Source organism: Ailuropoda melanoleuca, chromosome 4 (genome assembly GCF_002007445.2).
Source record: "Ailuropoda melanoleuca isolate Jingjing chromosome 4, ASM200744v2, whole genome shotgun sequence".
NCBI lineage: Eukaryota > Metazoa > Chordata > Mammalia > Carnivora > Ursidae > Ailuropoda > Ailuropoda melanoleuca.
In genome coordinates this window covers 68,035,967-68,056,698 of record NC_048221.1, presented here as the reverse complement: position 1 = coordinate 68,056,698, position 20,732 = coordinate 68,035,967, and the positions used below count along the sequence as shown (strand labels likewise).

At 40.8% G+C, this 20,732-nt stretch overlaps 1 protein-coding gene across 2 annotated transcripts; it reads left to right on the top strand.

Annotated features, from left to right (window-relative positions):
• The first annotated feature begins 4 nt into the window (after window positions 1-4).
• UNC50 (unc-50 inner nuclear membrane RNA binding protein) lies at window positions 5-17,649 on the top strand. Of its 2 annotated transcripts, none has more exons than XM_002919965.4 (6): window positions 5-160; window positions 1,241-1,524; window positions 2,506-2,626; window positions 15,165-15,304; window positions 15,390-15,491; window positions 17,287-17,649. In XM_002919965.4, exons 2-6 carry the CDS (start codon window positions 1,245-1,247, stop codon window positions 17,421-17,423), a joined length of 780 nt encoding a protein of 259 aa, XP_002920011.1. In that variant the 5' UTR covers window positions 5-160; window positions 1,241-1,244; the 3' UTR covers window positions 17,424-17,649. The 2 variants fall into 2 exon arrangements, with proteins under 2 accessions (XP_002920011.1, XP_034514917.1); XM_034659026.1 differs by having other exon boundaries at window positions 16-160; window positions 1,245-1,524.
• Window positions 17,650-20,732: the final 3,083 nt, after the last annotated feature.

Sequence of the window (20,732 nt, the reverse complement as noted above, 5' to 3'; positions counted from 1 at the left end):
AGGCAGCGCGCGCGGCGGAAGTGGGCGCACGGGACGCGTCGCGCCCCAAGCGACGGCTACGTTGCGGGAAGAGAAGTCGGCCCGGCGGCTGCTGGGCTTGGCTGCTGGGCGGAGGTGGCGGGCCGCCTAGGACCCCTTGGAGGCCGCAGCGGGGCTCCAGGTGAGACCTTAGGACCGCTCCGTCCGTTCGCGGCTCGGGCTCGCCCGGCGCCTTTTCTTCTGGCGCCTCACGGCCCGACAGCCCACGGCCCTGGAGCCGGGTCCGGCTGCTCGGTGGGCGGTAGGATTGCCAGATAAATCAAGGACGCCCAGTTACACTTGAATTTCACATAAACCACGGACAACATTTTAGTGTATGTCCGACACAGTGTTTCGGACATGCTTACACTAAAAATTATACCTGTATCGAAGATTCGACTGTAATTGGGCGACCTGTGTTTTTATTTGCTAAATATGGCAACCTTATCTGCAGCCCCGGGCTGATGAGGAGCCTCTGGACCCCGAGAGGCGGGGGGCTTGGCGTCTGGGAGGCCTGGGGGGGTGAGGGGGGTGGAGCAGGGAAGTGGGCTGCTCTCACTGGGCTTCAGATTACTTTCACTGGACTCCCACGCTGTCATTCCCTCTGCTGAACTATTCGGGGAGTAAAACACTATGGGCTTCAGTTTTGTTTTTATATTCTGTTCCAGTGAAAGAGTTGCTTGATGGTTTTGCACTGATGGACCTGTGTGAATAGGCCATTTATTTTACCTCGTTGGTAACATTGTTTCTAATGGGCTTTTAAAACCGATTCTCTTAAAGACTTGATGGTTAAGAGCAGGGGATTTTGGCTCCATAGCCATCTCTGTGCTCATGAGGGGTCACTTTACCTCCAGTGCTTTTCTTTCTCTCTCTTCCTCCCACTTCCCCTCTCTCTCTCCTCCCTCCCTCCTGGTTAACAGTAGCTACCTGGGTGGGCTGCCTGAGGAGAGAAGTGAAGTGTGAGAAACTTAATGGACCCTGCAGAAGTGCTATGAAGGTTCAGAAGGGTGTGGTGCTGCCCTTGCCTGAAGTGCAGTGGGCAGTTCTTGAGCCCCCAAATAAGCCTCAGAACCACCTCCATTAGCTTTTGATTCCCGACTTTTATCAAGGATTATGGCGGAAATGTAAGATGACATCCCTCCTAAATGTCACAGAAGAAGGTTGTTGGTAGCCAGTAGTTTCTTAAGATTACTTGTCAAAGAATTTTTTTTCTTCCATCTAGGAAGATGTTACCAAGTATTTCAGTGAATTCCCCAATGCAGGGGAATGGAGCACTGAATTCCAGGGATGCAGCAAGACACACAGCTGGAGCAAAACGCTACAAATACCTGAGAAGACTTTTTCGTTTTCGGCAGATGGACTTTGAGTTTGCTGCATGGCAGATGCTCTACCTATTTACTTCTCCACAGAGAGTTTATAGAAATTTTCATTATCGAAAGCAGACAAAGGATCAGTGGGCCAGAGATGACCCTGCTTTCTTGGTCCTGTTAAGTATTTGGCTCTGTGGTAAGTGTTAGTTTTTCTACAGTAGAGTTGAAGAACAAACTGAGTGGGTTTTTTTTTTTTTTAAGATTTTATTTATTTATTTATTTATTTGAGAGTATGAGCAAGCACAAGCAGGGGGAGGGGCAGAGGGAGAAGGAGTAGCAGGCTCCCCACTGAGCAGGGAGCCCCATGCAGGGCTTGATCCTAGGACCCCTAGGCGAAGGCAGACACTTAACCGACCAAGCCACCCAGGCGCTGCCCCAAACTGAGTGTCTTAGATTGTACTTGTCATTTGCAGAACCTTTTGTTGTAAACATACTGTGGGTCAGAATTTGGGATATTTGAAGCTGTTTCTTCCTTTCTGAGGCCTCAGAAATCTCACAGGAAAGAATGTTGTCTTCTTCCTGGTTCTAAAGGTCCCAAGTAGGTGCCAGATTAAATTGTTCCCTCGGAAGTTTGAAAAGCAGAGGACAGGGTCACTCCATGTCTTTTCACTGCTGTGATAAATAAATTGATACCAAATGCAAACTTAACTGTGAAAAGGAGTATCAGGATGGGAAATTGCATTTCACAGGCAAATCTAGAGTGAGTTCTAAAAGTACCGATGTGAACTTGAGAAACTACTTTCAAGTTCTCCAATACTGTAGTGAGAGAGTCCTAACCACCTTTAGGGCGTGAATGTTTAAGATTTTTTTCACGTTTACATCGATTTAAATACGTGAGTGCCTGTTCAGAACTAGTGGTCTTTAAGATGTTGGGACTACCCTGGGGAGCCATAAACGGGGGCCTCCATAGTAAACTACAGTTAGTTCAGTAGCCATTCTGTGTTCCAGGGTAGTCTGCATTTCTCAATTCTATATACATGTAACACATCTTTGGGGTTTTGTTTACATGATTGTCTCCATTACACACGTGAGCATCTGGAGGGCAGGGACTGTGCCCCACCCATTTCCCCAGAACCTAGGAGAGTGCTTGAATTTATCATGTAAATCTTTCTTTCAGTGTCTACTATAGGATTTGGCTTTGTTCTGGACATGGGATTTTTTGAGACGATAAAGCTTCTCCTTTGGGTTGTATTCATAGATTGTGTAGGCGTTGGTCTTCTCATATCAACTTTAATGTGGTAAGTACTATAACATTGGTTTTTCAAGTACTGCTGTGGAGCCTGCATTTGCTGCCTTTAGAGATAAGGTAGCTGATGAAAATTGAAACTAGATACATGAACTGAAAGCATGAATTAAATTTTTTTTATTATTGAATTATAGTGTTATATTAGTTTCAGGTACACAACATAGTGGTTTGACAGTTATACATTTTGAAATGCTCATCAAGATAAGTATAGTTACCATCTGTCACTGTAGTGTTGTTACAACATTGACAGTATTCCCAGTACTTTTTATCTCTGTGTCTGATTTATTTTGTAACTGGAAATTTGTACTTCTTAATCCCCTCCCCCATACCACCCATTCCTTTAACTCTGTCTTCTCTACCAGTTTGTCTCTATATTTATGAACCTGTTTCTGTTTTTTGTTCATTTTGTTTTTTTAGATCTGCGTGTAAGTGAAATGATATGGTATTTGTCTTTTCTGTCATATTCACATACCATTATACCCTCTAGGTCCACCCATGTAATCACTAATGGCAAGATCTCATTCTTTTTTATGGCCAAGTAATATTCCTGTGTGTGTGTGTGTGTGTGTGTGTGTGTGTGTGTACGTACACACCCCATTTCTTCTTTATCCATTCAACTTTTGATGAACACTTAGGTTGCTTCCATATCTTGACTATTGTAAATAAGGTTGCAATAGTCCTAGGGGTGCATATAACTTTTCAAATTAGTGTTTTCATTTTCTTTGGATAAATACCCAGTACTGGTATGGCTGGATCATATGATATTTCTGTTTTTAATTTTTCGATCAACCTCCTCCATACTCTTTTCCGCAGTGGTTGCTCCAGATTACATTCCCACCAGCAGTGCACAAGGGTTCCCTTTTCTGCACATCCTTGCCAACACTGGTTGTTTCTTGTCTTTTTGTTACTAGCCATTCTCACAGCTGTAAGGTGATATTTCATTGTACTTTTGATTTCCATTTCCCTGATGATGAATGATGCTAAGCATCTTTTCTTGTATCTGTTGGCCATTTGTATGTATACTTTGAAGAAACGTCTGTTCTGTTCATCTGTCCCCTTTTTTATTGGATTTTTTTTTTTAATGTTGAGTTGTATAAGTTCTTTATATATTTTGGATCCTAATCCCTTATCATATGTATCACTTGCAAATCTCTCCTCACATTCACTTGGTTGCCTTGTTATTTTGTTTGTGGTTTCCTTTGCTATGCAAAGCTTTTTATTTTGGTATAGTCCCAATAGTTTATTTTTTGCTTTTGTTTACCTTGCCTTGTAAAAATGTTGCTGAGGCCAATGTCCAAAAGATTACTGCTCATGTTTTATTTTAGGAGTTTTATGGCTTTATGTCTCATGTTTAGTTCTTTAATCCATTTTGAATTTATTTTTGTGTATGATGTAAGAAAGTGGCCCATTTTCATTCTTTTGCATGTAACTATCCAGTTTTTCCAACACCATTTATTGAAGAGATTGTCTTCCCTATTGTATATGCTTTTCTCCTTTGTCATAGGTTAATTGACCATATAAGTGTTAGTTCGTTTCTTGGGTCTGTATCCAGTTTCATTGATCTCTGGTTTTGTTTTGTTTCTTTTTTTTTTTCTTTTGAGAGAGAGCAGGAGAGCAAGTGGAGTGGGGGGGGGGGGGAAAGGCAGAGAAAGAGAGAGAATCTTAAGCAGGCTCCATGCCCAGCGTGAAAGCCCAACAAGGGACTTGATCTCATGACCCTGAGATCATGACCTGAGCCAAAATCAAGAGTCAGACACTTAACCAACTGAGCGACCCAGGCGCCCTGATCTGTTTTTGTTAGTACCATACTGTCTTGATCACTATAGCTTTGTAGTATATCTTGATATGTGGATTGTGATGCCTCTACCTTTGTTTTTATTTCTCAAGATTCCTTTGGCTATTTGGAGTCTTCCGTGTTTCCATACAAATTTTAGAATTCTTTGTTTTGTTCTCTGAAAAATATTGGTGTTTTGATAGGGACCGTATTGACTCTGTACATTGCTTTGGGTAGTATAGACATTTTAGCACTATTGGTTCTTCCAATCCATGATCATGGAGTATCTTCCCATGTGTTGTGTCCTCTTCAGTCTCTTTCATTAGTGTCTTACAGTTATTAGAGTGCTTTTTTATCTCCTTGGTTAAATTTATTCCTAGGTATTTTTTTTGATGCAATTTTAAATGGATTTTCTTAGTTTCTCTTTCTGCTTCATTATTAGTGTATAGAAATAGAACAGATTTCTGTACATTAATTTTGTGTCCCATAACTTCACTGAATTCATTGATTAGTTCTAATAGTTTTTTGGTGGAGTCTTTGAGGTGTTCTAGAGTATCATGTCATCTGGAGTAGTGACAGTTGTACTTCTCCCTTACCAATTTGGATGCCTTTTCTTTCTTCTCTGATTGCTGTGGCTAGGACTTCCAGTACTATGTTAAGTAACCATGGTGAGAGTACATTCTTGTTTTGCTCCTGATCCTAGAAGAAAAGCTTTCAGGCCTTTCACCTTTGAGTATGATGTTAGCTGTGGGTTTGTCATATATGGCCTTCATTATGTTAGGTACATTCCCTCTCAATCCATTTTATTGAGAGTTTTTATCATGAACTAATGCTGAAATTTGTTAGATGCTTTTTCTGCATCTGTTGAGATGATCATATGATTTACTGATATATTTGCACATATCGAACCATCCTTGCATCCCTGGAATAAATCCCACTTCGTCAAGTGGAATATCCTTTTAATGTATTATTTAATTTGGATTGTTAATACTTTGTTGAGTATTTTTGGATCTTTGTATGTCAAGGATATTAGCCTATACTTTTCCCTTTTTTGTAATGTCTTTGTCTGATTTTGGTACCGGAGGAATGCTGGCCTGATAGAACTGATTTGAAAAAGTCTCTTCCTCTTCTACTTTTTGCAATAGTTTCAGAAGAGTAGGTGTGAACTCTGCTTTAAATATTTGGTAGAATTCACCTGTGAAACCACCTGGTCCTGGACTTTTGTTTGTTGGGAGTATTTTGATTACCGATTCAAATTCATTACTTGTAATAATACGTGTATTCAGATTTTGTATTTCTTTGTGATTCAGTTTTGGAAGATTGTATATTTCTAGGAATTTTTCCATTTCTTCTTGGTTGTCTAATTTGTCATATAACTTTTCATAGTAATCTCTTGTAATCCTTTGTATTTCTGTGGTGTCAGTTATTCTCTTTCATTCTCATTTTACTTATTTGGGTTCTGTCTTTTCTCTGGCGGAGTGTTATATCAATTTTGTTTATCTTTTCAAAGAACCGACTCTTGGTTTCCTTGATCTTTTCTATTGTTTTTTCAGTTCCTATTTCATTTATTTTTACTCCAATTTTTATTACTTTCTTACTTCTGTTAACTGTAGGTTTTGCTTGTCTTCTTTTCTCATACCTTTTTAGGTTTAAAGTTAGAATACTTGAAATTTTTGTTTTTTCTTGAGGTATGGCTATTAGAATTTCCCTCTTGGAACTGCTTTTTCTGTGTCCTAAAGATTTTTGTAACATTGTGTTTCCATTTTCATTTGTATCAAGGTATTTTTTTTTATTTCCTCTTTGGTGGTGGTGTTGTAGCAGGTTGTTTAGCCTTCACCTGTTTGTGGTTTTTTTCCAGTTTTTTTTCTTGTAATTGATGTGTAGTTTCATACCATGTGGTTGGAAAAGATGCTTGATAGGATTTCAGTCTTCCTAAATTTATTGAGATTTGTTTTATGGCCTCAAATGTGATCTGTTCTGGAGAAAGTTTTATATGCACTTGAAAAGATTGTGTATTTTGCTGTTTTTAGATGGAATATTCTGTATATATGTGTCTACTATGTTGTCAAAAGCCACTCTTTCCTTTATGATTTTCTTTCTGGATGATCTATCCATTGATGTAAGTGCGGTGTTAAGTCCTCTATTTTATATTACTATCAGTTTCTCTCTTTATGTCTGTTAGTATTTGCTTTATGTATTTGGGTATTCCTATGTTGGGTGTATAGATATTTTTAATTGTATATCCTCTTGTTGGATGGAACCATTTATCATTATGTAACACCTTGTTTTGTCTCTTGTGACAGTCTTTGTTTTAAAGCATATTTTGTGTGAAAGAAGTATTGTTCCCTGGCTTTTTTTTTTTTTTTTTAACTTGCATCTGCATAGAAAGTCTTTTTCCATCCCTTCACTTTCAGTCCGTGTCTGTAGGTCTGAAGTGAGTCTTGTTGTCAGCATATATCTGGGTCTTGTTTTCTTATCCATTCAGTCACTCTCTGTGTTTGTTTGTTTTTTTTTTAGTTTTTATTTTGATTCCTGTTATCACACAGCGTTACATTGGTTTCAGGTGTACGGTATAGTAATTCAACACTTCCATACATCCCGCCGTGCTCATAAGTGCACTCCTTAATCCCCATCACTTCTCCGCTCTGGTAACCATCAATTTGTTCTCTCTAATTAAGACTCTTTTTCTTAATTTGTCTCTCTCTTTTTTTTTTCCTTTGCTTGTTTTGCTTCATAAATTCCACATGAGTGAAATCATGTTGTTTTTCTCTGACTTGTTTTGATTAGGATTATACTCTCTAGCTCCATCCATATTATTGCAAATGGCAAGATTTCGTTCTTTTTTATGGCTGAATAATATTCCTCCGTGTGTGTGTGTGTGTGTGCACGCACATGTGTGTGTGTGCGTGTGTATGTATGTGTGTATACACACCACATCTTCTTTATCCATCAATCCAGGACGCTAGGCTGCTTCTATATCTTGGCTGTTACAAATAATGCTGCTATAAACATAGGGGTGCATGTATCCCTTTAAATTAGTGTTCTTGTATTCTTTTGGTAAATACCCAGTAGTGCAGTTGCTGGAGGGTAGGGTAGTTCTATTTTTAACTTTATGAGGAACCTCCGTACTGTTTTCCACTGTGGCTGCACCAGTTTGCATTCCCACCAGTGATGCGGGAGGGTTCCTTTTTCTCCACATCCTTGCCAACACCTGTTGTTTCTTGTATTGTTGATTTTAGCCATTCTCACAGGTGTGAGGTGATATCTCATTGTAGTTTTGACTTGCATTTCCCTGATGATAAGCAATGCTGAGCATCTTTTCATGTGTCTGTTGGCCATCTGGATGTCCTCTTTGGAAAAATGCCTGTTCACATCTTTGGCCCATTTTTTAATTGGATTATTGGTTTTTTGAGTGTTGAGTTTTATGAATTCTTTATATATTTTGGATACTAATCCCTTATCATATAGGTCATTTGCAAATATCTCCCATTCAGTAGGTTGCCTTTTAGTTTTGTTGATTGTTTCCTTCACTATGCAGAAGCTTCTTATTTTGATGTAGTCCCAGTAGTTTATTTTTGCTTTTATTTCCCTTGCCTCAGGAGACATATCTAGAAAGAAGTTGCTATGGCCAATGTCAAAGAAGTTACTGTGTTCTCTTCTAGAATTTTTATGATTTCAGGCCTTAACATTTAGGTCTTTAATACATTTTGAATTTACTTTTGTGGGTTATAAGAAAGTGGTCCAGTTTCATTCTTTTACATGTAGTTGTCTAGTTTTCCCAGCACCATTTGTTGAAGAGATTCTTTTTCTCCTGCTTTGTCAAAGATTAACCATATAGTTGTGGGTTCATTTCTGGGTTTTCTATTCTCTTCCACTGGTCTACGTGTCTGTTTTTGTGCCAGTGTCATACTGTCTTGATCACTACAGCTTTGTAGTATAACTTGAAATCTGAAATTGTAATACCTCTACTTTGTTTTTCTTTTTTCAGGTGCCTTTGGCTATTCAGGGTCTCTAGTGGTTCCATACAAATTTCTGGATTGTTTGTTCCAGTTCTGTAAAAAAATGCTGTTGGTATTTTGATAGAGATTGCATTAAATGTGTAGATTGTTTTGGCATGAATGAGAATAGTGTAATTATTTTAACAATATTTGTTCTTCCAATCCATGAACATGGAATGTCTTTCCATTTATTTGTGTCATCTTCAATTTCTTTCATCAGTGTTTTATAGTTTCCACAGTACAGGTCTTTCACCTCTTTGATTCCTAGGTATCTTTTTATTTTGGGTGCATTTGCAAATGGGTTTTCTTAATTTCTCTTTCTGCTACTTCATTATTGGTGTATAGAAACGTAACATATTTCTGTACATTGATTTTGTATCCTGCAACTTTAGTGAATTTATTTATCAGTTCTAGCAGTTTTTTGGTGGAGTCTTTCAGGTTTTCTATATATAGTATCAACTCATCTGCGAATAGTGAAAGTTTTAACTTCTTCCTTACCAGTTTGGATGCCTTTTATTTCTTTTTGTTGTTTGATTGCTGTGGCTAGACTTCCAGTGCACCCTGTCTTTTGATTGGAGCATTTAGATCATTTACATTGAAATTAGTTATTGGAAGGTATGTACTTCTGTCTTGTTAGTTTTTTGCTTGTTTTTGTAGTTCTTCTGTTCCTTTTCTTGTTCTCTTCCTTGTAATTGATGACATTTTTTAGTGTTATGCTTGGATTCTTTATTTTTTGTGTATCTATAATAGGTTTTGGTTTGTTCTTACTATAAAGTTATAACATTCTATGTACATGGCAGTTTCTAGTAAGTTGATCGTCACTAAGTTGGAACATATTCTAAAATCACTACATTTTTATGCCCACCTCCATATTTTATGTCGTATTTTACATCTTTTTTTAAGTCCCTTAACTGATTTTTAGATATAATTGGTTTTACTACTTTTGTCTTTTAAGCTTCACATGGCTTTCTAAGTGAGTAATCTACTCCCTCTATAAAGTGTATTTGCTTTTACTTATGAAATTTTTTTTCTTTCACATTTTTAATTGTGGCCTTTTTTTTCTGGCTTAAAGACATCCTTTAACATTTCAAGGCCAGTTTAGTGGTGGTGAACTCTAGCTTTTGTTTGGGAAACTCTTTATCTCTCCTTCAGTTCTGAATGTTAACCTTGCTGGATTGAGTATTCTTGGTTGTAGGCTTTTTCCTTTCAGCACTTTGAATATATCATGCCACTCCCTTCTGGCCTGCAAGGTTCTGCTGAAAAATCAGCTGAGTGCCTTATTGGCCTTTCCTTGTATATAACTAGTTGTTTTTCTCTTGCTGCATTAAGATTCTCTCTTTGTCTTTAATATTTTAATTATTATTTGCACTGGTGTGAGCCTTCATGGGTTCATCTTGTTTAGGGTTCTCTGTGTTCTGGACCTTGATGTCTATTTCCTTCCCCTGGTTAGAGAAATTTCCAGCGATTATTTCTTCAAGTAAGCTTTCTGCCCCTTTCTCTCTTCTGGGATCTAATGAAAATGTTAATGTGCTTGAAATTGTCCCAAAGATTCCTTAAGCTATCCTTACTTTTGTTTTTAATTTTTATTTCTTTTTGTTGCAGTTTGGTGGCTTTCCATTTCCTGCCTTCCAGATCGCTTGTCCATTCTTCAGTGTTCTTTAATCTGCTGGTGTTTCTCTCTAGTGTAGTTTTCATTTCAGTTACTGTATTCTTCAGCTCTGCTTGGTTCTTTCTTATATTTTTTATCTGTTGAAGTTCTCACTAGGTTCACCCTCTTCTTTTTTCAAGTCTGGTGAGCTTCTTGTTGACCATTACTCTGAACTATTTATTGGGTATGTTGTTATCTTGTTCTTTCACTTGGAGTATATTCCTCTGCCTCATTTTGTTTTACTTTCTGTATTTGTTTCTGTGAATTAGGCAGAACAGCTACTTCTCGTCTCGAAGGATTGGTCTTGTGAGGGACTGTCCCATATAGACTGTGTATGCCTGCTGGCTTTGGCTAGCTGGAGCTGGAGTGGGCATGGGCTGGAGTGGGGTCTCCGGGTGTTCCACACAGGGTGTACGCTAGTGGGACATCTGAAGCTGAAGTGGGCATGGGCTGGGGGTGTCCTGGGGCACTCTGCATGGGGGGTGCCCTGGTGGAACAGCTGGAGTCGAAGTGGGCTCTGGCTCATGGTCCCAGGGTGCTCTACACAGTGGGGTCCTTAGTGAGGAGCAGTGGAGCTAAAGTTGCTGTGTGCTAGGGGTGTGGGGCTCACTACAGTGCTGGCCAGTTAAGGCATCTATACCCTGTTCCAGTCTGAGTGACCAGGCGAGGTGGAGGGACATAAACAGTGGTGTTCACCAGCCCCTTTGGCTCCAGAATGTGTTCCCACAGGCATTGGCCATTTGGCTGAGGGTGAGGGTTTTTTTTTTTTTATATTCTAGTTGTCTTTTAAACCACTGCTTTTTTGTGTGTGCCTCAGTGGGGCTTGAGCTGGTGTGGCCAGAGTCCCAGAGTTCACTCAAGTGGCAGGCCGGCTAGGGTGGCCGTGTCCCACTCTCATCTGCGCCATCAGTGTTGGGCTTGGGGGAGGGAGGGAACATATACAGTGGCACTGGCCAGCCCTCGACCATTGGAGACCAGTGCCTCAGGTCCAGCTGTTCGGCAGACGCTCAAGGGCTGGTTCCTTTGAATTCTAGTTGCCCTTTGGAACTGAGGCTTTTTTCCATGCCTTCAGGTGGTAGAATCTGGAACTGGCTCCTTGGTTCTGTCCCTCCCTGCTGCACTTGGCAGCGTCAGGGGTGCGGTTCCTGTTGTTACTGTGTCTCCCTCTCACCTGCTCTCTGTGTGGTACCTCTGTTCTTTTTTGTGCAGAAGCTGGTCAGTCAGCCCTCAGTTCTTTTTCTGTAGGAATTACTCCATATGTGTAGATTTGGTTTGTTCTATGGAGGGGAGTTCAGGGTCTTCCTTCGTCGCCACCTTGGACCCTGTCTCCTGAAAGCATCAGTTTTGATTGCCCAGATTATTATAACTTGCCTTCCTATGTCACTGTTTATATCAGAAAATACTCTAAGGGATGGTCGGTATTGTCAAAGTGCAGCAAATAAGGGAACTGAAATAATGATTATATCATATTAACAAAGTCCCTGGTTTTGTAAAAATGTTGTATAGTTAGCCAATTCTGCTTGTCTGGATGATGGCATGGTTTTCTCTCGTATTTGTCAGTGGGTCACTTCTCGATGTTTAAGCTATTTTCATAGAATCTTACTCTGAATATCAGACATTACATGAAGTACATTTGAAAAACGATTTGTTACACTTCCGGTGCCTTCTTGCTGAGACACACACAGGTTTTTTGTTTTGTTTTTTGTTTATTTAAAGATTTTATTTATTTATTCAACAGAGAGAGAGACAGCCAGCAAGAGAGGGAACACAAGCAGGGGGAGTGGGAGAGGAAGAAGCAGGCTCATAGCGGAGGAGCCTGATGCGGGGCTCGATCCCACAACGCTGGGATCACACCCTGAGCCTAAGGCAGACACTTAACCGCTGTGCCACCCAGGCGCCCCCACACACAGGTTTTATTGAACAGGTATGCACTCGGACTTCTGGGTTTGCTTTAACGACGGTAGTGTACTGAGTAGAAGTGTTTAATTCCAGCATTTGGTTTTTCCATTTCCTCATAGATGCAGTTTCTCACGTGGTTGGCATGCCCGATGAGGGGAATGGATGTGTCAAGTGAGCTCATAAAAGGCCAGTGCTTGAGTAGGGGTTGTGGTCATTGTGTATCAGAGAAAACTATGGAAATTTTAGTCACAGAGAGGCCTAGGTTCAAATGCCAGCTCATTTACTGTAACTCTCAGTTCCAGTCTCTTTTGTAAAATGGAGTTGGTTATCTAATTTGTAAGGTATTTGAAAAGATTGTGGTGTGAAAAGTACCTGGTATGTAGGAAGCGCTCAGTAAATAGTGGCTATTAATATTTTAAACAAAGTCCTGAGACTGCAACCTCTGATGATACCAATGTGTTGATTCCATTGTAACTCCTTATGAGTTTTGTATGTGCTTGGTAGTCAGTAAATGCGATGTCATTAATTTGGAATTCTAAAATCTGGCTTAAAAAGACTACTGACTAATATGTTACATATTAAAACATTATCAAAACTATGGCATATGAAAGAATTTCAGTAAATAAGTTTTCAGAGGAATAGGTTGTAGCAGGCATTCTACCATGAACGCGTGGACTCTGGAGGGCCACAGAGACCAAGGCATTCTGCAGTTGAGCAGCTCTAGTGTGAGTCCGTATTACAGTTTCAGTTCAATAGAAGAGGACTCGGGGGGCACCTCGGTGGTTCAGTTGGTTAAGTGTCCAACTCCTGATCTCAGCTCAGGTCTTGATCTCAGGGTTGTGAGTTCAAGCCCCCACATTGGGCTCCATGCTGGGCATGGAGCCTACTTAAAAAAAGGAAAGGACTGACTCAGTATATTTTTCAAAAGCTACATCGTGTTGCATTGTGTTGTAAATTGTGTTAGAAATGATGACATGTGGTTGCTGTCATCCTAGACGTGCCACAGGAACCAGGAGGAGGAGGTGTCTGGGGGAGATGGGGTCATTGATTCCTGGTACCAGATGCTTAGGTACAGCAGTCAGGAGCAGCATACTGGGTCTGGGAGCGCGGGGTGACACTCACCAGCTCGGGAAGATAGGGGGCTATAGAATTTGGCCTTCAGTGCAGTTCAGACAAAAGCACTGGACTTTATCTTATAGCTCGCATGTGCTGGTTGGGGAGTGGAGGAGAGGTGGAGAACTTGGAGGCATTGGGGTAAGGAAATAGATTCACACTCAAAGGAAAATCCTTTCTGTGGCTGCGAAGGAGCTGAAGAAGAGTGGCAAGCTGGATGCAAGTGTGAGGGTCTGCACAAGAGTAGAGCGGGCCCAGACAGTACGGTGAACTCGGGAAGAGAGGAGAGAGAGGGATCAGAGGGCATCCTGTGATAATCGGCTAGGACGAGGGTAGGGAAGAGTGGCAGGTGCATGGGAAGCATTCCGTGTTAGACGTGCTGAGTTCTGGTGGCTTGAGGATTTTAATGGAAATAAATTTTAGTGGCCCCGTAGTCTGGGCCAAGAGGAGCCATGACTGGCATCATTAATGTGGAGGTGGGAGGTGAAAACCACAGATGCCTTGAGCTCTCCCAGAAGGAATGTCTGTGTTCCACAGGTAAGACTGACTGAGGACAGAAGCCTGGAAGGTGCCTGTGTAAGGAATAAGTGGAGGGGTGGGAGCCCTTGCACAGTGAGCTAGATGCCTGTTCTGTTCTTTTAATGGCACATGTTCTTGGCTAAAACGGAAGATGTTTTGTTTAGTTAAGAGTTTGTTCAAACAAAGCTACATTATTTTGATATTTTTGGTGAATTGTGTACAAGACTGATTAGTGCTGTACTATGTTCCACCTCTTGTTTTGCTTTTTACTTCCACTGTAGACATAGCATTTTAACTGTATCCTTGAAATGAAATCACACACGTGAAAGTCCACTGCATTTCTGTAGTTGTGTTTATGATACAAATGATCGTTTTTGTTATTTCCCTTTGAAGGTCTAGTTTTCTTTTACCTGGGTATTTTACTTTTTATTCACTCATCATTTAACTGAACTCATAGGCTATGCTGTAGAACACAGACAGAAGCTTGAAGAATTGTTCTTACGGCCAGATAGGTCACTGGCCACTCTTCCCTTACCGGTTCCTCCTGATTCCTTGATTTTTCAGTGGAGGAGTGACCTATTAGGTGTTAGGCCTTAGACCTATTATCTAGATTCATTCTTTGAGGGGCAGGGGCCTTACTCAGGCCCATGGCCTTGAATGTCATCTACACATGGATGAGTTTTTGTCTCCATTTTCGACCTTTCCTCTAAATTCCAGACTTTGTATACTTCTTACTCCATATTAACCGGCATCTTCAGCATGACAGGTACAAATCCAAACTCCTGCACTGCCCCAAGCCGCTCTTTCTGCAGCCAGGCCCACTGTAGCTAATGGCAGTTCAATCTTCCGTTGGTTTCAGGCAGAAATCTCTCCGTCATCCTTGACTGTTCATTCCTTCCCCACCCCCCCTCACCACGTCTGCTGCCACCACCCCCTCTCATCTCTTTTTCACAGTAGCCTCCCAGCAGGAGTCTGTTTCCCCTCTTATCGCTGTAGTCTGTTCTCAGATCAACAGTCAGAGGAACCATGTCAAAATAGTGAGTCAGACACCCTTCTGGGAACTCCAGTGACTCCTTATGTCATCGAGAATAAAAGCCAAAATCTTAAAATGGCCACAGGCTCTAAAAGATCTTGCTCCCTCCTTCAATTCCTGCTACTTTTCTCACTTGTTCCAGGCACACTGGTCTCCTCACCCATGCCTCAGACAGGCCAGGTCCCCTGCCACTTCCTCTGTACTCGTCCACCTCCTCCACTTCTGTGTTCGGACCCCCCTCTTCCCGGAATGCTGTGCCCCGGGTGATTCCCATCCACCCCCACCCTTGGGTCTTGACCCAGATGTTACCGTCATAGTACTATCCTATTTAACACTGCATTTCAGCTTTGTATTTTCTATCCTTCCTTATTGCTTAATTTTTCTCCATAATGCCATCTGATGACTCCAGCTAGATCGAAGGCAGAGATCTCTTCACCGCTTGGTCTCCACTATCTGGAATAATGCCTGGTACACAGAAGGTAGTCGGTAAATATTTATGGAATTAACTTTATTGTATTATGAAAGAAACTTTAATTTGCTCTTCAGGTTTATCTCTAACAAGTATCTAGTAAAACGGCAAAGCAGAGACTATGATGTGGAGTGGGGCTATGCCTTCGACGTGCATCTGAACGCTTTCTATCCTCTCCTAGTCATTCTGCATTTTATCCAACTTTTCTTCATCAACCGTAAGTAGCAGTTACTTCTTAAGTGATCTTCAAAAAGTCATTGTATGCAGTAAAAAGAGATTCAGTGTACACATCTCTTCCGCAGATGTTATCTTGACGGACACATTTATTGGATATTTTGTTGGAAATACCTTGTGGTTGGTGGCAGTGGGCTATTATATCTACGTAACCTTCCTAGGATATAGTGGTAAGTCATGAATTGTTTTGGTTGACTGAAAACATAATGGAGAGGGGCGAGGTTGCTGTAATAGTAACATACTTTTTTTTAAGATTTTATTTATTTGACAGAGACACAGCAAGAGAGGGAACACAAGCAGGGGGAGTGGGAGAGGGAGAAACAGGCTTCCCACTTAGTGGGGAGCCTGATGTGAGGCTCAGTCCCAGGACGGTGGGATCAGGACCTGAGCCGAAGGCAGACGTTTAACGACTGAGCCACCCAGGCGCCCCATAATTAGCTTACTTTTAGATGCGTTACCTCATTTAATCTTCACTGTTAGGTTTACTTAACCCCATTTTTCAGATGAGGGCACAGAAATTACTTTGCCCACAGTCGTGCAGCTAAAAAGTGGCATTGCTGGTATGTAACAAATTATGTAATTTTAAGGAGACATGTTAAACCGTACTCGTGTCTCCACGTTACCTGCAGGAACCCATGACCCACTTCCTTTTCTCACTTTATGGTTCTTCCCAGCCACTGGTTAGAGTGGGGCATGAGCCGGGTCCGACACCTGGTCACACAGGTAAAGGAACCTTTACAAACCTTTGTCAAGGTGTTGCAACCTTTGCCTCACTTTGTTTTTATGACCACTCTGGTTCTACAGATGGTCACAAATCAGGCCCAACCTCTACTGACCTGAGGATGTAGTTTGCAAATTTACTGCTAAACCCTGCTAGAAGTTTCTTAGTATGAATGAGAAACCTTTATATTAATTCAGCTCATCCTTTCCTGTCACTCTGGATGATTAGGACCTCACTGCAAATACACACCCCGAGCTCCTCTAGTCGGGGCTGTTCCCACCCCCTGGCCACTCCTCCAGGGACCACGTAACCCCCTCAAATTGTAATACTTGTTCTGGGCATAGGGAGTCTGTTCTCTAATTCAGGGGAGGCATTTGTGACATAGTATGTTCAGGTTTCAATGAATTTTCACATATTTTGAGAAAGTTTTAAATTGTGATTAGCATACTACCACATTGTGGTTTCTCTAAATGGTTTTTGATCACTCTTTTGGTAACTCCCTATAATTTGAGTACAGCTCAGTTTCACTTTGGCGACTTCCTAGAAGAAGAGAAATGTTTAGGTTGGAATGCATGTGGTAGGGACCCACTAAGTAGTGACCAAGAAGGAAACCTAGATATTTGGAGACAAATTTAAAAAATAGTAATAAAATCTAAAGTAGGCTCCACACCCAGTGTGGGGCTTGAACTCACAACCCCCAAGCTCAAGAGTCGCACGCTGTGCTGACGGAGCCTGGCGGGCACGCTAGAGACAGATTTTATATTTGAGTTGTGTTCTTTTCTGAAGCCTGGGATACTAGTGGATCTCACGTAAAGGGGAGGGGTCATGCTTCCTGTATTGGGAAATCTCGAAGAGCTAAAGGTTGTCTTTTTCCTGTAACACCCATCTCTGTTGTACTTTAAGATGAGCTCATAGAGGCTTCTGAGGCCGTCCCCATGTAAATCCACCATCTTCAGTATTTGTGACATTTGTCCCTTAATCATACCCTCTTAAGGTCCAGATCTGCTCACTCAGCCTTTGCGCTGCACTGACCTCTCATCCCGGGCGCTCGGGCCCAGCTGTGACTCGGCGGCCACACCCAAGAGCAGGGTGCTCGGTGGGGTCTGGCTTTAGAGCAGCAGCTCGCCGATTCCCAGCGTGCGTTCCTTTTTGGTCCCACATGTTTTAGTAAGAACTGTCAGAAACTTCATTAGTCATATTTATATTATTTCTTTTTTTAAAAGAAAAATTTGTTTCTTTTCCAGCATTGCCATTTTTGAAAAATACAGTAATTCTTCTCTATCCATTTGCACCTCTCGTTCTGCTCTACGGCCTGTCACTAGCACTAGGATGGAACTTCACCCACACACTGTGTTCCTTCTACAAGTACAGAGTGAAATGAAGGCAGTGAGGAGACTGTGCCCTCTTCCCTGGGTAGCAGGAAGTCGTTGTGAAGTGACGATTTCTTCTGAAACTTGTAAATAAACTAAACTATCTATCTTTGTAGATATCTTCAGGGTGTAAAGTTTGCAAATTTGAGTAAATATATAATGTTAACACTATTGTCAAGTACATTCCTTAAAACTAATTAAATGTACATTTCTATAATAAATATTTTTTAAACTAAAGCATGTATTTTACTTATTCTAACAAAGTTTTAAGTGTTTGTTTTTGAAAGAAAAACCGTTTGGAGAACTTGATGATAATCAGTTCCTGACAAGGTGTGTAGTCTGGCCCCATTTCTAATTGGGCTGTATTTTAAGCATCTGTGTAGAGCACATGATCCTAGTATAACCTTCAAAAGCCACCTTGACCTGTAATGTAACGCAAAGACGAATCAATCATCACTGTACTATAGGCCATAAAATCATTTACAACCTTTTCTATACAAAAGAAACCCCAAACAAAATCTATTCGAAGAGGTACATGGCGGCTATTCCATGTACGTAATAAACGAGTGAACACTTGCATAGCATTGATAAATATCTTAACATGAAGCTCTTTTTCTTTCTTTGAAGGCCTCTCCAAAACTCATGTAACTAAGAATAGTTTTAACAAAACTTGCTACACATTAAATTTTACCTATTTTTATTAGAAGGAATCTAGAATTCAGCATGGCTTCTTAAACGTCTTTATTCCAAACACATGAATGGTTGTGGCACAGAGAAACAACAGTAATGAAAGGCACAGTCAACAGGACCAGTTATTAGGTTTTCAATTATAGCAGCAAATTGGAAAATAAATAATCTTCCTTTAAAAATCTTAACAGGTACCTAAAATATTACTACAGCTATTACCCATTCACCCAATGAAAACATTTTAAGGAAAATATGTACAATACATTTAAGGAGAAAAAAACTGGTACAGCCTGGAAAAGGAATTCCTCTGCACCTTCTCTAAAGGGTGCTTCCAGAAACATCCACGACCTTTCCAGTGTTCTTAATGAGAAACACATTAGTTTTTCATTCCATAAATGAAACATAATCGTTATGTTCCGTCAGCTGATTTCTAAATCTTTCTTAGAAAACATCACTGTCTTGACTGAAATGAAAAGTATCAAATCTGCTGGCAGTGCGTCTTACAGTACTGTCGGTATCAGCCATTTGTAAGGCTCAAAGAACAGGCCTCCAGAAGGTATTTTCACCCAATTTTAGCAAACACTGAGCATTTCAAATAATGGAAGGCTAATCATACTACAGTACCTTTGAGTCCAGAGGGATTTGCTAATTACTAATACCAAAAAACAACTAGGAGCAAGTGATACATAAAGTAGCCTCCCTAATGTCCAAGAGCATCATTAAATATTCCCCACAACAAACTAACCTTATTTGGAGAACAATTTTAGCACCACTTTTAACATTTTTACTGCAGTGTGAACACTGGGAATGATACTCTGCACAAAGTGCTCTCCATTCAATACCCAGCTTACTTTCTTGAACAATGCATTCTAAATTCTTAAGACACACACACACACACTCGCACTCACACACTCACACTGGAGTGCCAGCTCTTCCCTGTTTGTTTCCTTGAACATGATCTAGTTAGTGCCCAAAAGGTGGAGTGTTTCAGGTAAGAAGAGTTTATGTATAGGTATTGATAATAGGGATATATATAACAAATCCTTTTTTTTTTTTTTAATTCTGTGGTTGTCTTTTCAGCATTGTATGTTCACATGCATTAAAGAAATTAAGCAATGTAGTTACGGCATATATAAAGATTAATAATTAAAATTGTACAGCTATAAAATTTCACACACTATAAATAATGCTACACAGCTTGGAAAAGTTTCCTTTTCTATAAAAGAGCTGGGACGTCTGGGTTCCCCTAGAACACAAAGATGATTAGGACTCCAATTTCTGACTTTCTGACTGTCTTAGCCTCTCATTTTCTTCCCTTTAGCTCTGCTGTTCTTCTATCAAGGGTATGGCAATATAGTAAAAAAAATTAGTACAAAAAGTAATGTGCGAACCAAAATAAAAACAAGCTTCATTAGCAATTAATGGCTTGGAAGCAGAGAGGTATTTTGGAAAATACCTGCAAAGTACAAAAATTTGGTTGGCACATACAGGATTTGATCTGTACTTAATAAGTTTTGGGTTAAAAAAAGTATGTTCTTCAATGCGGAGTGGTTTATCTGATCTCTATGTAAAGGCAGAAATTTTTTTTCTCTCCTAATATCTTACTTAAAATACCACTGCTCATCATTCTTAAATAATACACTGAACAGGCTAAGAGCAAAATAAATCAGCACAAAGTAATAATTTTCCTCTCCCAGGAAAAAGATTCCATATACACTGGGTCCTCGATCTGGAATGAGAACAATCCTGTTCTAGCAGGTTTGTTTTTTTGTTTAGTTTTTGGCAACAAACTTCCAATCAAGACTACTTGAGATTCTCTGGTAGACAAACCCCAGAGGCGGCCCAGGTATAAAGTTCGCTAGTGTAAGACTTAACTCACGTGGTTATCAAAATCTCCAAGTTAACTATAGGGAATTAAGCGTGAAGACTTTCTCCTCCTCACCTCTTGTAAATACTATGTTCATTTTCTATTGCTGCGTAACAAATCACCACGAATTCGGAGGCTTCAAACAATACCTATTTATTATCTCACAGTTCTGCAGGCCAGAAGTCAGGGCGGGCTTGACTCGAGTTCTCTGCATCGGGTCTCACAAGGCTGGAGTCCTGGTGCTGGCGGGGCTGGGCTTTCCCTGCTGGAGAAAATCTAGCTGCAAGCTCACTCAGTTCATTGACTAAACGAGTCCCGGTGGCTGTCGGGCTGTAGTTGGGGTTTCCATGGCTGTCGGTGGAGGCCTCGCTCAGCTCCTTACGGGCAACTGCATTTCTTCTGTGGCCCGTCCATCTTAAATCAGCAGTGGTGCCTTGAGTCCTCCTGCTTCGAATCCGACTTAGGCTACCAGCCTGAGAAAACTGCTTCTAAAGGGCTCACACGGTTAGATTAGCTGGACATGATTATGGGGGATAGTCAGGGCTTCCGCCCACACGCACAAGGGCAGGATATCATCTGCGGCCCCTGAGGGTCATCTCTAGAATTCTGGCTGCCACATATACACACCGCTCTTAATGAGAGCAGTCGCTGCAGACAGGCTGTTGCCACGTTAACCAAACTTGCCTTCGAGGACAGCACTGCTGGGGCCTTTTTGTGATAGTCACAGATCGAAAAGAAGCCTTCAGAACGTTGCTGAAGGTTTTGA

Bases quoted from the DNA above. Each gene is read 5' to 3' on its own strand.
- UNC50 (XM_002919965.4), top strand. From the start codon at position 1,245: ATGTTACCAAGTATTTCAGTGAATTCCCCAATGCAGGGGAATGGAGCA. The intron at 2,627-15,164 runs GTAAGTACTATA...TTTGCTCTTCAG, and splicing joins CTCATATCAACTTTAATGTG to GTTTATCTCTAACAAGTATC. The intron at 15,305-15,389 runs GTAAGTAGCAGT...TCTCTTCCGCAG, and splicing joins CCAACTTTTCTTCATCAACC to ATGTTATCTTGACGGACACA.